This window comes from Morone saxatilis, unplaced genomic scaffold (genome assembly GCF_004916995.1).
Source record: "Morone saxatilis isolate NCDOM2014 unplaced genomic scaffold, NCSU_SB_2.0 Contig14, whole genome shotgun sequence".
Lineage (NCBI taxonomy): Eukaryota > Metazoa > Chordata > Actinopteri > Moronidae > Morone > Morone saxatilis.
In genome coordinates, this window is record NW_023339696.1 from 10851738 (window position 1) to 10865790 (window position 14053).

General features: G+C 44.7%; 1 protein-coding gene across 2 annotated transcripts in view; it reads right to left on the reverse strand.

The window, feature by feature from the left end:
• The window catches only part of srebf1 (sterol regulatory element binding transcription factor 1), a 16984-nt gene extending 2987 nt beyond the window's left edge, over window positions 1–13997 (reverse strand). The window contains exons 1-19 of one of the 2 annotated variants that reach the window (XM_035655038.1): window positions 13336–13996; window positions 10841–11305; window positions 10679–10804; window positions 9065–9240; window positions 8835–8972; window positions 7771–7989; window positions 7535–7649; window positions 7125–7282; window positions 6759–6975; window positions 6428–6612; window positions 6022–6283; window positions 5580–5746; window positions 5109–5277; window positions 4872–4980; window positions 4526–4635; window positions 3531–3663; window positions 3200–3365; window positions 2201–2416; window positions 1479–1590 (exon numbers count right to left, since the gene is read on the reverse strand). In XM_035655038.1, the coding sequence (XP_035510931.1) occupies window positions 1479–1590; window positions 2201–2416; window positions 3200–3365; window positions 3531–3663; window positions 4526–4635; window positions 4872–4980; window positions 5109–5277; window positions 5580–5746; window positions 6022–6283; window positions 6428–6612; window positions 6759–6975; window positions 7125–7282; window positions 7535–7649; window positions 7771–7989; window positions 8835–8972; window positions 9065–9240; window positions 10679–10804; window positions 10841–11305; window positions 13336–13441 (3349 nt within the window). In that variant the 5' untranslated portion in view covers window positions 13442–13996. Of the gene's footprint in view, window positions 1–1478; window positions 1591–2200; window positions 2417–3199; window positions 3366–3530; window positions 3664–4525; window positions 4636–4871; window positions 4981–5108; window positions 5278–5579; window positions 5747–6021; window positions 6284–6427; window positions 6613–6758; window positions 6976–7124; window positions 7283–7534; window positions 7650–7770; window positions 7990–8834; window positions 8973–9064; window positions 9241–10678; window positions 11306–13335 lie in introns of both variants that reach the window. The other variant, XM_035655037.1, reaches the window with a different exon arrangement.
• Window positions 13998–14053: the final 56 nt, after the last annotated feature.

Sequence of the window (14053 nt, forward strand, 5' to 3'; positions counted from 1 at the left end):
TGTGTGTGTGTGTGTGCTGCTATCGGCCCGATGCACCGCTGTATGTCAGTGCGACCGGAATGGCACGGCCTCACATGTCGTCTCAGTGTGAGTCATCCAGCAAGGCCAGACTGCAGTATATTCTGTTAATGTCTCATACATGTACACACACACACACACATACACACACACACACTGCACCAGAAGAGCTGATCGTTTTCACCACGAGAGGGTGTGTCCTGCTGAACATGAGACTGGGCGATGTAGATAAAAATGTGTATCTCGAGGGTTTTCCTGATACCATAATATGTCCTGATCACATGCTCTATTAAAGGATCTGCATTCCACCGTTATGAATTATAAAAATGATTAATTTGGAAACAGGTGTTTGCAAAATATATAATATTGAAGTATTACCAAGCTGTAGCTGAACTACAGAACTTTATTGATGAAATGTTCTATTATGGTCTATGCAAAACATGTTTTTAGACCTTGAATACACATAACATTCCTGGCTCATATAATCTGTTAAAGTGATGGCGTTTCATTCAGACATTGGCAACTTTTACATAAATATTGCTTAATTTAGAGTCAGTGCAGGAAGAAACCACACTGCTCATGTTGTGTTTGGCAGCCGAGAGGGAAAGCTGACTTGAAAAGTAATGATACGAAGGAAGAAGAGTGTTTTCTGTTATCTCAGAGGCTTCATCAAGTATGGATTTTAAATCTCTGCTGCTGAAGCTTTAATTAATAGACTTCATAAGCACAGGGAGGCAAGTGGAAATAAATCGTTTTTATCAACTGATCTGACGTGAGAACAATCTCAACAGCTACGTTTGGCTCATTCATAATGTTTGGTGGTTTAAGGATATATCTTCTTTGTGGGAAGTAAATGATAATTGACTGATAAATAAATAGAGGTGAAGAAGGCGTAATTCATTTCTTTCTGTGCATTTTTTTTTCTGTTGTTGCCTTTATGTTGATTTCATGGCATTTAATTCATGACGCGACGTGTCCAGTAACATTTCCAAAACCTCAGAAAAACATTTAAGATGCTTGACAATCTTAACAACCTTGCACAATATTGAATCTTATATTCATTTGCTGCCCACCTTTTAAGCCAAACATGTGATAACACTGATGTCAGGCCTCCACATTTTCCAGCTCTACCCTCCCAGACCTTCTTGTTTTCTCTGCTGTTTAGCTCACTTCACAGATAAGGGTTGAATGCGAGCCAGCATTTCCTCCCGCCAGCGGTGTGTTAACTCACTCGGCGCCGCTTGCCTCTCCAGCGTGTCTCTGTGCAGAGCTGTGAGGCTGTGGATCCGTATACCAGGGGGCTGGGACTGGGTTACCGGGGCAACCCAGCACATGTGAGGCGTGTACTGGAAGGTGATTGGATTAAGCAGACGCTGCTGAAGGGGAGTGCTGAGAGGTTTAACCCGATTACTGCCTTTTGCTTTGCACACTCTGCCAGCCAAACACACACACACACACACCTGTTTTGGCTCCGGGCGTTGCTCTGCGTCGCAGCGAGCGATCCAGAAGCTGATGCGTGCGAGTGGGGCTGGCCCCTGCCATCAGCCTGGCTGTAGCTTCATGAAGGAACAACTGGAAAGAGATGGAAGGATGAGAGATGAGGAGGAGGAGGAATGAGAACAAGTGATGATGACTCATACAGAGCATTCAGCTCTACCTCAGAGAGACTTTGAATCCTTGTGAACAACACTGCTAAACACTTGCCTCAGGGGTGTGTGTGTGTGTGTGTTGCAACACCTCCTAGCTAATTTCCACAGAGAATTGTGCTGCGGACTGCCTGCAAATATGTGCAGAGTTTTTGTACGTGTATATGCTGTGTGCTTCTCTTAAAGTTTGTCATTCCAGGTATGTGTGGCACGTAGGAATCTGTCTTCGTGCCTGTCGATCTTCCACGTCAGTTTATGAGGATTTTAAGGAACATTCTGACTGATGGTGCCTCACAATAGAAGCACACCAACAAAGGCACTGAACAGGTGTGTTCATCTTGTTTTAATAGTTCTCCGAGTGTCTGTCAAAGAGTATTAATGCTGTCTTTGTCTGTTTGTGTGTTAGACTGAGAGGAAATGAAAGTTTGATTGTATGTCAGGAAGACAATGGGTCCCCTAAACTGCTCACAAAATGAAGTACTTGCATGAGCTAAATGACTAAAATGTAGATGTACAGTCAATATGGTTACACATACTCTTCGCATTGCAGGCCTGAAGCTGTGCGCAAGTTTGCGTAAGGAGCTTAGATCTTGCTGGAAGCCTTGGAGCTCCGGTGGGGAGGCCTGGTGGACCCCTGCGGGGCCGCTGGTACCCGCCAACCCTGACCCCGCAGGACCAGCCCCCTGTTGCTGCAGACGCCACACATTAGTCCTCATTACCAAAAGGAGATCACCCAAAAGCAACTGGACGACCTAGAGAGAAATGGACAAGATTAGGACTAAGAAGGGATACATTTTACTGCCAGAACTAGTCACTGATGCCACAAGCTGCACTGCAGTAACACCACTGACTAATGACCTGGATAGTGAAATGTGAGCAATGTGTAGCTGAGTGTCAAAAAACACAGTTCCTTTAATAAGTGTAGTGGCTGGAAAGACAGCATGCGACTCTGTTCTAGACCTAAAATTGAGGGAGATGCTGGAAATGTGCTTCTACTTCAACTGTTACAGAGCTCTACTCGAAGTTGAAGGGCATTTTCCACCCTCCCTGTGTGCGTGTTCTGCTGTTAGGGGCCCAGCTCTGTGTTGCACTGCAGGTACATTGCACTCCGCTGAGACACACATGCAATGCATACATCCAATGCACACAGTTCTGGCGTTTAGATCGTACACCACGCTGTGACGCTCCTATCACCAGTATCACCATCTGCCGAACGCTAGAGGGTAGGACACCGCGGTATCGCAGAGAGAAGTTGTTAAAGGGATTCGCCGTCTGTGGTAAAGTGTGTGGTTCCGTATTGTGAAAAGTGTGCATGTGTGTAGTCGAGTGATAATGTGTGGGTATTTTCTGCATTTATAATTTTATACACACACGTGTGGGCACATCTGTCACTGTGTGCTTTCATGTGTGTGTCATTTCTTTCATACTTTTGATGCAGATTGCTCACAAAATTTCCTCCATTGGAATAATAAAAAATTAACCTGACTTTCAAGCGCACTCTGCAAGTGCTTGTGCCTTTGTGTGTGAGTGTGTACCTTGTCTAAACTGGAGCTGTGGCAGTGTGGTCCTAGGTTGAGGCTGTCTCGGAGCAGGGCGCTGGCCTTGTCGCTGTAGCTCAGACTCAGCTGGCAGTTTTCTGGCTTGGACAGCAGGGCCCGCACCGCTCTGAATGTGTTCAGACACGCCTTGGGCAGAAGACTCCTGACAGAGCGAGGGGGGAAAAGAGACACAGGGTTAAAGTAGTGGAAGTGTGTGTGTGTGTGTGTTTGGTGGTGGTTTGTGTGTGTTGTGGGTGTGGTTCAGCAGACAAGTGCAGCGCAGCCTAGGCTGGCTGCACACATTCCAGCGTGTACATGTCCAACTTACTCTGCGTTCTGCAGACTTCGGGGCAAGTGCTCAACAGTGGGATACAGTCTCTCCGCTGCAGCGTCATCTCCTTGGAGCCAGTTGATGATCACCACAGCAACCGAGGACCACCACTTGGAGTGGGGGTCACAGCCTGGAAGTTGGAACAGAACAGTCAAAAGGCGAGTTGCCCACAGACAAACAAACATGCAAATATTTGAATCCCCTCACTGCCCACTTTCAAATTTAACATGCATGACAGTGCACACACATACACACATACAGCTGCTGTCTGTATATTTGACCTCTGAATCAATCTGTTTCTCCCCTCTGGCACAGTCACAACATGCTGAGAGAAAGCAGCCATTTTGACAACTCCCCCATGAGGGAAAACCACTCCATTTAACAATGGGCAACACGCACACACACACAGACTTTTAACACTGTGCGAGCAACCTGAGCATCTGCCAAGACAAGTCTCTCCATTAAAATCCCTTCACAGACTCCCTTACCCTCCCACATCCTCCCTCCTCTCAAGGTGATCACCGATTTGACAGCACTGAAGATAGATGAAGCAATCTAGAGGATGCCTCCCTTTTACCTAGCCTCCTTTCACTCAGATCAGTGATCAGTAAGGACAAAGGAAAGTGGAAGTCAACCCAGTGGAAATCCAGCTACTCCATCTAAGTAGTCTAAAAATTAACTTTATCTTACTGTTTCTTACTTTGCAAGCACATTAAGGAAATCGAAGAGTTAGGGCAGCTGAGGGAAAGATGCAGGAAAAGCCAATGTAATTTTCTCACAGAAGATAAACAGTAATGACGTAAGGAGCCCAAATCCACACTTGAATGTGTTGATGTACTCGAGCAACAGAAGTAGTCTCAGTCAGTGAGGTTGCCAAGGTTTTAGAAGCTGATTTTGGGCAGGGATTCAAAAATGTCTGCCATTACTTGGCACTAATGTTTCTTGAACAAGTGCGTCGTTGACAGAAGTGACAGTTGTCACCAGTGACTTACCAGTCACAGTAGCCATGTTGGAGCCGATAGCAAAGGACTGGGAGGTGGCACCGGCTGCATCTGATGCACTAATCAACAGCTGGAGGTACTCCAGGGCATCAGCATATTCCCTGAGAAGACACACACACACACACACACTCTAGGGTTATTTTGCTGCCATATTAACATACGATTTAAAATCTATCCAAAGGCATTCTTGAATTATTTTCTATAGTCAATAACATTATCCTTATTGTTGTTCCACTTGTTTGTATCTATTCTTATCTAAACCAACCATGAAACTCTAACAAGATATAAATGGTATACAAATTATACAGTTCTTTGGAAGTAGGTTATGTTTTCTCACCCCTCGCCCTGGCTGGGGCTTTTCTCTCCACAAGGCTGGGCCACACAATACAGAGCCTTCTCCAGGAGGTGTTCTCTGAAAGCCTGAGTCACCTGGGCCAGAGGATCCACTGTAAGAGTACCAACAAAACATTAGCATGTAGTGTGCATGTACAAAACAGGAGGTTTGGGCATTAAGGGAAAAATTTAAAGAGGATTCAAGGCATTAAATTAGCCACTATAGAACACAGTTACTAACCAGTATTTCCAGCCTGGCTGTAGATGCTTTCTTTAGGAGTGCTGCGAATGGCCCAGTCCCCATCCACAAAGAAGCGGTGACCTAGTGGGTGACAGAGCCACTGCATAGCTGGAGGCACGCTGCCACTAGATGACAGGCACGCCTGGCGGGCACTGCTCAGGAACACACGCTATCAAAAAAAAAAAAAAAACAGTTTACTAATGATGTTTTGGTTCAGCGTAGCTCAGTTTATTTCAAGTGGGTAAGTCCCAGGGTCATTAACAACTCAGTTTCTGTTAATTAAACATGAACCAAACGTCAACTTAAAACTACTTGCTGCTCATGTGCATAGCACTTAACCTCTAAACAACCAACACAATAATGTGCAAGTACCAAATATATACAGTATTACACCAATATTAACATATTACATTTGCACAATATGAATGACTGAGCAAGACGTCTGTGCAGGTGCAAACTAAGGGGACTTACAGAGGTAAAATGCAGGATCCTTGGCAGGCTGGCTTTGACCCGTAGAGCTGCAGAGACGTAGACCTCAGCTAGAGAGGCAACAGGCAGACAGGAGCCAGCACACTCTGCCAGGTTCACCGCACTTAGAGCCATGTGCACTGCTGACAGGTGGCTACCATTCAGCTTACCTGTATGCACAGAGAGAAGACAAGAAACGCATATTAAATATATTTTATTACAGAGAACAACAGTGATGCAATAATCATGGTCTGGTAATAATTACTTAAGCAAAATGATTAAACCTTTTATTGGCAGTGAATCAACATAACAGTAAAACAGGGGAGCTGAGTTGGTCTTTAAACACCTGAGATTCTGTCACTTCAATATGCCCCCTACAGTGCTCAGTCTACAACATTTATTTATTTTAAGGATGTTTTTTTTTTTTACTCCCCCACCAACCGACCTGTCATGTGTAGCTGGTGCAGGCGGTGGTAAACCAGTGCAGCATCACGGCTGCTCTTGCAGGCGTCCTCCTGCAGGGGGCGGTCAGATCGCAGCCCTCCAGCCCGGGCAGCCAGCCAACGGCCCACCCAGAGGCGCTGGAGGCAGAATCTTAGCAGGGACCAGAGGGCAGCACAGGCCAGGTCCAACTGGGAGGTGGGTAAGGGACGACCAAGAGCCTTTAGACAGGTCCACAGGTTCTGACTGGCCTGAGCAAAATCTCCCTGAGGAGGGCAAAAAGAGATAAGTGATGATAATGCAGAACAGATAAAAGGTGGCCCAGAGTAAGTTGCAGAAGACAGCGAGATAACAAAGGGAACTCCTGAGGAAGAACCTTTTAAAAATGATCAAATGTACGAAGAACATACTCTAGCTAGGTCCAGGTCAGCCTGCTTGCGGTGCCTCCAGAACAAAACAGAGGATCCAGAGTGTGGTCTGGTTACAGGTTCTCCATACACCAAAAGCCGGATCAGAACCCCTGACACCAGAACACCGTTCAGGAGCCACACCAGTATGGTTGGCAGCATCCAGTCCATCCAGCCCCATGAGTCCGCTACAGAAAACACAAGGTGTTTTTTTCATTTAACTATAAACACTTAGAATGCATCACATAAAAACCAGAGCCTTATATAATTTCAAAACAACTCATTTTTGTAAAAATGTATTGACAGTGGCTTCATTTGAACTCCCCCTCCCTACCTGCGTTATCCACACCCAGGACATTCCTTCCTGCGTGATGGGTGGCAGTGGCTGTGGTGCTGTCAGCTGAGCTGCTGCCAGATGAGCAGAGCAGGGCGGCCAGAGGGTTGAGGGAGAGGAAGAGGAAGGTGAAGGCACACAACGCCATGCGAGAACGGTCTAACATGCCTCCAGCGTTACCTCCTGCTGCCGGTCTGTCTGAAATGCCTACATTGGGCTGTAGAGTAGAAGAGAGATAGCAGTGTTACTCAATGTGGAAAAAAGGTAAACGTACTGTAGACAGTATGTCTATGTTTTATTTTTTTTCTGCTGATGAAGTGCAGTTTTTTTGTTTATAGTTTAGCAGTTTAAACAAGAGCTGCATACCTTGGTGTCCTCTACCATTGGACTGTCAGGCTCAGAGTCACTGCCACAGTGCGAGAAAGAGGTGGGGGAGCCCACATCAGAGGCTGGCGGGGTGGGCAGCTCGTTCTTCACATCAGCTGGTCCATCCACCTCCATGGCAACCAGGTCCTTAAGAGACTCTGAGGAAAGAGGAAAGGAGAGCAGTTAGAGGGTCAATCAGGGCTGCGAAAATAAAGACATCTTCAACCTACAATTCCACTCACTTAGAGGTAACAAAAGACCATTTTCGCTTCTGTCATTTCAGGATAACAGTTACTATCAATAGACCTCATCACAGAAGGTCAACTGAATGACTTACTTTTGTGAAATTGAAATAAATTTCAGAGAATCTATTATGGAATAAAGAAGAGAGAACGGTTTTAAGCACGTACTGTTTTTCTGGGCTGCCATTTTAAGAGCCATGTTCTCCTGTTTGAGTTTCTGGTTGGTCTGCTGCAGGTAACGGATGTAGTCGATGGCTTTCTTCAGCACTGCAGACTTGTTGAGCTGTGGGAAAGTGGAAACATAGACAATGATATAAATAGCTTCTATTCCCTCTTCTCAACTGACTGCCAGATCTCAAAAAAAACAAAAAAAAAAACACCGCGCATGAGGTCCTCTTTCCTACCTTGGCCTCCGTGCCAGCCACCAGATCTTTGAGCTCGATGATTTTGTCGTTAATTGAGGAGCGGTAGCGCTTCTCGATGGCATTGTGGGCAGTGCGCTTCTCTCCCTTGTGTGGCTGGCCAGCCGGCTTGCCGCTGATGGCTATGCGGTTAATGGGCAGCTTGTCAGTGTCCACCATGACGGGCACCGTGGTCAGGATGGTGCCACCGTTCATAAAAGCCTGAGTGGGTAAATGATGTGGCACGGGAGAGGGGAGAGATGGGAAAAGACAGAAAATAGAAGGATGAGTTGACAAAAAAAATGCACAGCAAAATCCTACTTGAATCAGCATTATTCATCAATCACATTTGTGATATTTAAAATCACAAGAGAATGCATCTTTCCAGGCTTCAAGCTATGCGCCGGTGTCTAAACCACCAATTAGTGTCTTATGAAGAACTACTGGCAGCATGAGCTACAGGCGTGGTTTAACGCTAGGTGTGTGTGACAATGTGTGTGAGAAGTGACTGCTCGAAAACAACAATGGTGGCTGCTAAAAAGGTTAGTGTCGATGCGGGTAGCATCAGTTATAGCAAAACTAGAGAATATTTATTCACTAAAAGAAGAGCAAAGAACTGCACTGAAGGCTTTTCTCAATGGAAAACACCCTCTCCCGACTGGCTTCGCTAAGAGTTTACTACGTTATATGGTTTGCTTATCTGACTGGGTAAAGTTTGCCTGTGATATGGCGGTGACAGGCAGAGAGTTCATCCAATCACCTGCCAAGTATTTTTCTGAGAATGCCTGCCCTTTTCCAAACAGTTTCCAATGACGACTTCCCAGATGGTCCTGTGTAACAAACCATCTAGCAGTTAGGTTATTTAACAGCATCTTACATAATATCTTTACTTCACTGATGGCTTGATTTTGGAATAATTATTCTAATAGTACTTCTCTCTTACATGTTCAATTTAAGGTCACAGGAGTATATTAGATCTTAGCAGTAACAGTTAAAATATCTGAAGTGTAAATTCAGTGGCTGTGCTTTGTATGATCTCAGTATGGAGTTGCACATGTTGTGCCTACCTGCAATGAAGTGCTCTGCGCTTGGGTGGTGGTGGCCAGGGATGTGGGAGAGGACACAGTAGTGACAATGCAAGGGTCATGCTTCAGAGTGGTCAGCAGCAGAGACTCGGCCTTGATGAACTGTGGCTGCAGCAACACCTGAGAAAACACACACAAGTACACATGTACAGTAAAGATGGACAGTTCTTTTGGTTCCATGTCACACAAACACGTGAGTACAGTGCACTTACGGGAACTTGCTGTACGTGGGATGTGATGGTTTGCGCTGTCGGGCTTGCTGTCGTGGCCAGGAGAGGAGAAGTGGTGGTCAGCCCTTGGATCTGAGTCTGAATGGTCACCGGCTGAACACTTGGAGGTGAGGATGACAAGCTGGTGGTGGGTTGGCTCACGCTGCCAGGACTGACAGCTGGAAGAGAGTAATGCAAAAAGATTAATTCAAGCCTTGATTCAAGCAGGTTAAATTGTATGAAATATCCATGACAAAAATCCATCTCATTAGCCAGAAATTCTAAAGGGCATGAAGTAATTGCTAAATTGCTTTCACTTAATTATTGCAGCGAGTAAGAATTAGTTTTTTTCATGCAGACAAAAAAATGTTCCTGCATCGTTTAAAAACTGTTCACCATTTAAATATTTCAGAAATGTCAGTGGCATCAGATTCCAGCACTCAAACAAGCCTCTCCTGCAAGTTTGTAGTTGAAAATAACAGTACATTGTATCAGTACCGGTATATAGTATTAGCCAATATCGGCTTTAAAAACCAAGGTCAAACTTCTCCAGTATTCTTTTTACTGCTGCAATAGTCATCTGTTATACCAGAGAAACTACCAACAAAACTATGTCGTGTTTTTTACATTAAGAATGGCAAAAGCTTACATTGTCTACATCAACATTTGCACTAAGCCTGAATTGGTACTAAAAAAAAAAAAACATACTGTTATTGGCCAATTAAGGTGAAAATATATTAGATATATGTATTGGTTTAAAAAATATCATTGGTTATTACTGGTACGACTCTTGAAGCAAGAGCTTTTTTTTTTTGCTACACTTGACAAGGTACAAATCATTGTCTGTGGGTTTGTAGGCCAATAGGTGAATTGCAATCTCATTAGAAATAAGTGATAGCAACATTCAGTGTGTCACCTCATATTTCTTATCAGCTCCAACTGGACTAGCCATTGCAATCGCTTATCAGTAGCTGTCAGGTTTGGGGATTTTTCTCCAGTAATAAAAATATATTGCACCCTAGATAATTCAGAAGGAATGTTTAACTTACTACAATCAGTTGTCAAAGTATTAAATATCACTGGACATGGCTGCCGCCGATATGCATATATAGTACAATATATACTGTGTACATATACTGCCATATGTACATATATACAACGTAGGTTTTCCAGACAAAGCATTTTCATTTAGCTCACAGACTCTCACACCGCTGAGCAAAGTCTATTAGATTAAGACTTGGATACAAGATCAGCTGAGGTTGAATAACCTAGTGTGCTTGGTAAATTCAATACATGTGAAAAGCCACCTGGTTGGACACGCAATATCTGCTACAAAGCATCTGCAGAGAAAATAAGACTTGAAGACTATAATTTTAGATTGAAATAAATTACCAGCCTATTTCTGGTACGGGTCAACTGTATTCAGTCAAACAGAAAGGATATATTATGGATGTTGGATTGATCCAGTGACAGATATGAAAAACCAATAAACTGGCATAAAGAAAACCATGCCATACCCTTTTCAAGCCTTTAACATGGATTTACGTTTAGAGGTTTGTATCATAGGTTATCTAATGCCTCTGAAAGTCACAACAATAACCATCAAAGAGTGCTTACCTGTGAAGCCGTTCTGGGCGCTGTAGCTGGTCCGCACCTGTTGGGGCTGAGCCTGGGCCTGAAGTTGTGGAAGTGGCTGGGGCTGGGGCTGGGGCTGAGGTGGGGTCTGGGGTGCAGGTGAGGTGAGGGGCTGAGGTGGGGTCTGGGGTGCAGGTGAGGTGAAGAGAGCCTGGGGCGTGGAGCTGAAAGCTGGGTTTGGTCCTGGTGAGCCATGAGGCGAAGCTGCCTGGGCCGGGGCAGATGGGCTGAGAATGGGTTGCGGCTGCTCCACCTGGGGCTGTCTGAGGGTCTGAGCCTGCTGCGGGGAGGCTGGCTGCTGCCTCTGGGTGGAGCTCGGCATCTGGGCCAGGGGGGACTTTTGGAAGGTGGGAGGCTGGAAGGTCTTGTCTGGGGTGGAGGAACTACGGGTGATAGGAGGGCCCAGGAGTGCATCCAGGTGGGGGCTACTGCTGAGGATGGAAGAGGAAGATGAGGATGGAGGTGTGGTAGTGGTGGTTGGAGGGGCAGGTGAGGTGATGGTCTGGGTCAAAGGAGGAAGCTCTTGGGTAGGAGGGGGCCCGGTGTACGGAGGGTTATCAAAGAGCCCTCCAAACTCCATGTCCTGGTTGCTGATGAGCTGTAGCATGTCTGAAGAAGGAGAGAAACCAGAACCACTATCACTGCTATTGACCAAGTAGAAAAATATGTAAGTAATCAATATCCCAAACTGCATCTCCTTCATTTGCATATTTAATGCTGGTCAGCCTTACATCGACCCACACAGTGTTTATGATACAACAGACCAGAGGAAGCACTTAAAAGTAAGCTAATATAATCAGTCTAAACAGTAGCAGTGACAAAGCTTTTACTGCAGCGTGGGATAAGGATGCACATTTTGATCCAGAACCATCTAATGTTATAAGGTCAATCTTAGAATAAAATAAGTATAAAACATCAAAATTGTTTATTGGGGAAAAAAAATACATGATCATTTTAGCTTCTTTTTAACTGTTCACCAAATAGCCAATTTATGATCGATGATGCAGCTTTAAATGGGGCATCTTAAAATGCTAAAAACATAAAGGCAGTTTTTGATTTCAATACATTATGGTTTCTTTTCATACAAAAAAAATATAACATGAATTAGAACTAGTACTGAATAACAAAAATTGGATTCTTAAAGGCTAAAATAACAAAACCACATTCACAGTGCATGCTGACATGCACAGTACAAACACCCAGAGCACGAGGTACACATATAATGAACTTTGTACGTGTCATGTTCGTCAACCAATGTGCAGTCAGACTATTTTTAGTATTCCCGCAGCTGTGGGCCTACAAGGTACTACAAGGGACAAGCAGAAAGTACTGTGACAAACATATATGAAAGAGTCATGAAACTAACTTTATGGTCCCATTGGCATCAGCAATAGGTTTCAAAATGTATTTCTTCATACAAACTGCTACGTGTGAACTGCTTCATGAGTAATGGCGTTAAATTAACACAGGAAATATAATGTTCAAAATAAATGTGACAGCACGTGGGCACTGTTATACTCTGCTCTAGAAAGATTGACTGATTATTTTATACTCTAATTTTGAGCTGATGAAGCTCACCAGGAATATACTGCAAAAAAAAAAAATATATATATATATATATAAATAAAAAACTCCAGTGACACTTTGAGTGTTATGTTGTGTCTGCAGTTAAACGCAGCACCCTGGATTTGTAATCCAGTGTTTTGTATGAGGTGATCGCTCTTGACCAATCAGAGCGCGTCTCAGAGACTTGCTATGCCGATCAGCCCAAGGAGAGAGAGAGAGAGAGAGAGAGAGAGAGAGAGAGAGCTGTCTGTGGCTCTGCACAAGGTTACCATCGAGCAGCATCACCCAGGGTTACTGTCGGTCAAATGTAGGAAGTGGGCGATATCCATTACCGAGTACAGTACACGGCGATATTCACAAATACACGCACACACACACAATCAGACATCACTGGAAAGCAAATGGAAACAAAAATATACAACTAATACAAATATATGTGTCTCCCTAAACGCTGTTTTTATTTTTTAGTCTACAGCCTAAACAATACATCAAACGAGTGAGAATGTGACTACAACACAAACATTAACAGCTCCATAGCTACCGCCAGTAATCAGACAGTGAGGTGCAGTAGAGGATATCGTTTTAATAATACTTGTGTTTGTTAATAAGGTTAAGCGAGGCTCTGTTAACCCACCGGGGAGGAATGAACCACAGTAACCTGTCTGTGGGGGCGGGGCGCACTCACGACCATTCACCAGCAGGTTGGCCTCAAATATTAACGCAGCTTAACTCTTAAAATAATGGTTCAGTGGTTGAAAGACAACGAGAGTGTGACAGTGAGTTGTGGTCCAGTGCAGGAGACCACCTACTCTCACCTCAGCTCACCGTTATCTACTGCAGCTAATGATAGCTGAGGGACGCTAACACTGTGAGCTTAAACCCTTGAAGTTGGCCCACTTGTGGTACTTTGTGTTGGTATACGGTGGGGTTTTCAGTCTGAACATTAAATGTGAAACAAAGGGGAGGTAAGTCGTGAAGCACAAAAGGCATACAGGAGGAAGGGCTGGCTTACAAACTGTTAAATGCGACTGGGTTAGCCGGCGAGCTATCTGTCGTTGTTGCATTTCTCTTACCGTCAATGTCGCTCAACAGGGCCGTGTCAATATCGCTGGGGTCGTTGAGCGACAGCGTTGGGTCCAGGTTATCCAACGAGGGGTCGTCAAAAGACAGGCTGTTCATCTTCACTCTTGTGTCTGGCTCTCCAATGTAGACTTGACTTGGCTGTGGAATCGCTCAGAGGGGGTTAAAAAAAGAAAAATCGGGACACTTCTCACGTCCCTACATTTGCCAAAGCGTCAGATTTCCCCCTCCCGAGTTCACCTGAAACACGCGTGAAGTGAGCCGCAACTTCTTACCGATGTGTGTCCTGAACTACTCTCACTCTACCCCCATGATCGTGCAGGGAAACTTGTCCAAAGCAAGCCAAACACCGAGGCTCATTCACTACTAACGTGCTTACGGCGGCAGCCCGACGAACCCACCCAGCCGAGGGTTGATTGACAGGCGCGGCAGCCAATCACAGCGTCTGAAGCGGATTCCCACGTTCCTGTTGCTCAGGGTTGTTTTGGTTATTTGACTGAAGAGGTGACAGCATGTCGAGCTTATGTCATATTTTACGACGACGTACAGTGAGATGATTATTAATGCACTCGACACTCTGATATAATAGCTCCAGAATATCTATATGGATCGCTTTGAAAAAAAAAAAAAGTACGATGCAATTACTATCTACTGTGTATAAATGTAATATGTTTTATATAGACTAAACTAGCCGGTGCTATTCGCCCAAGT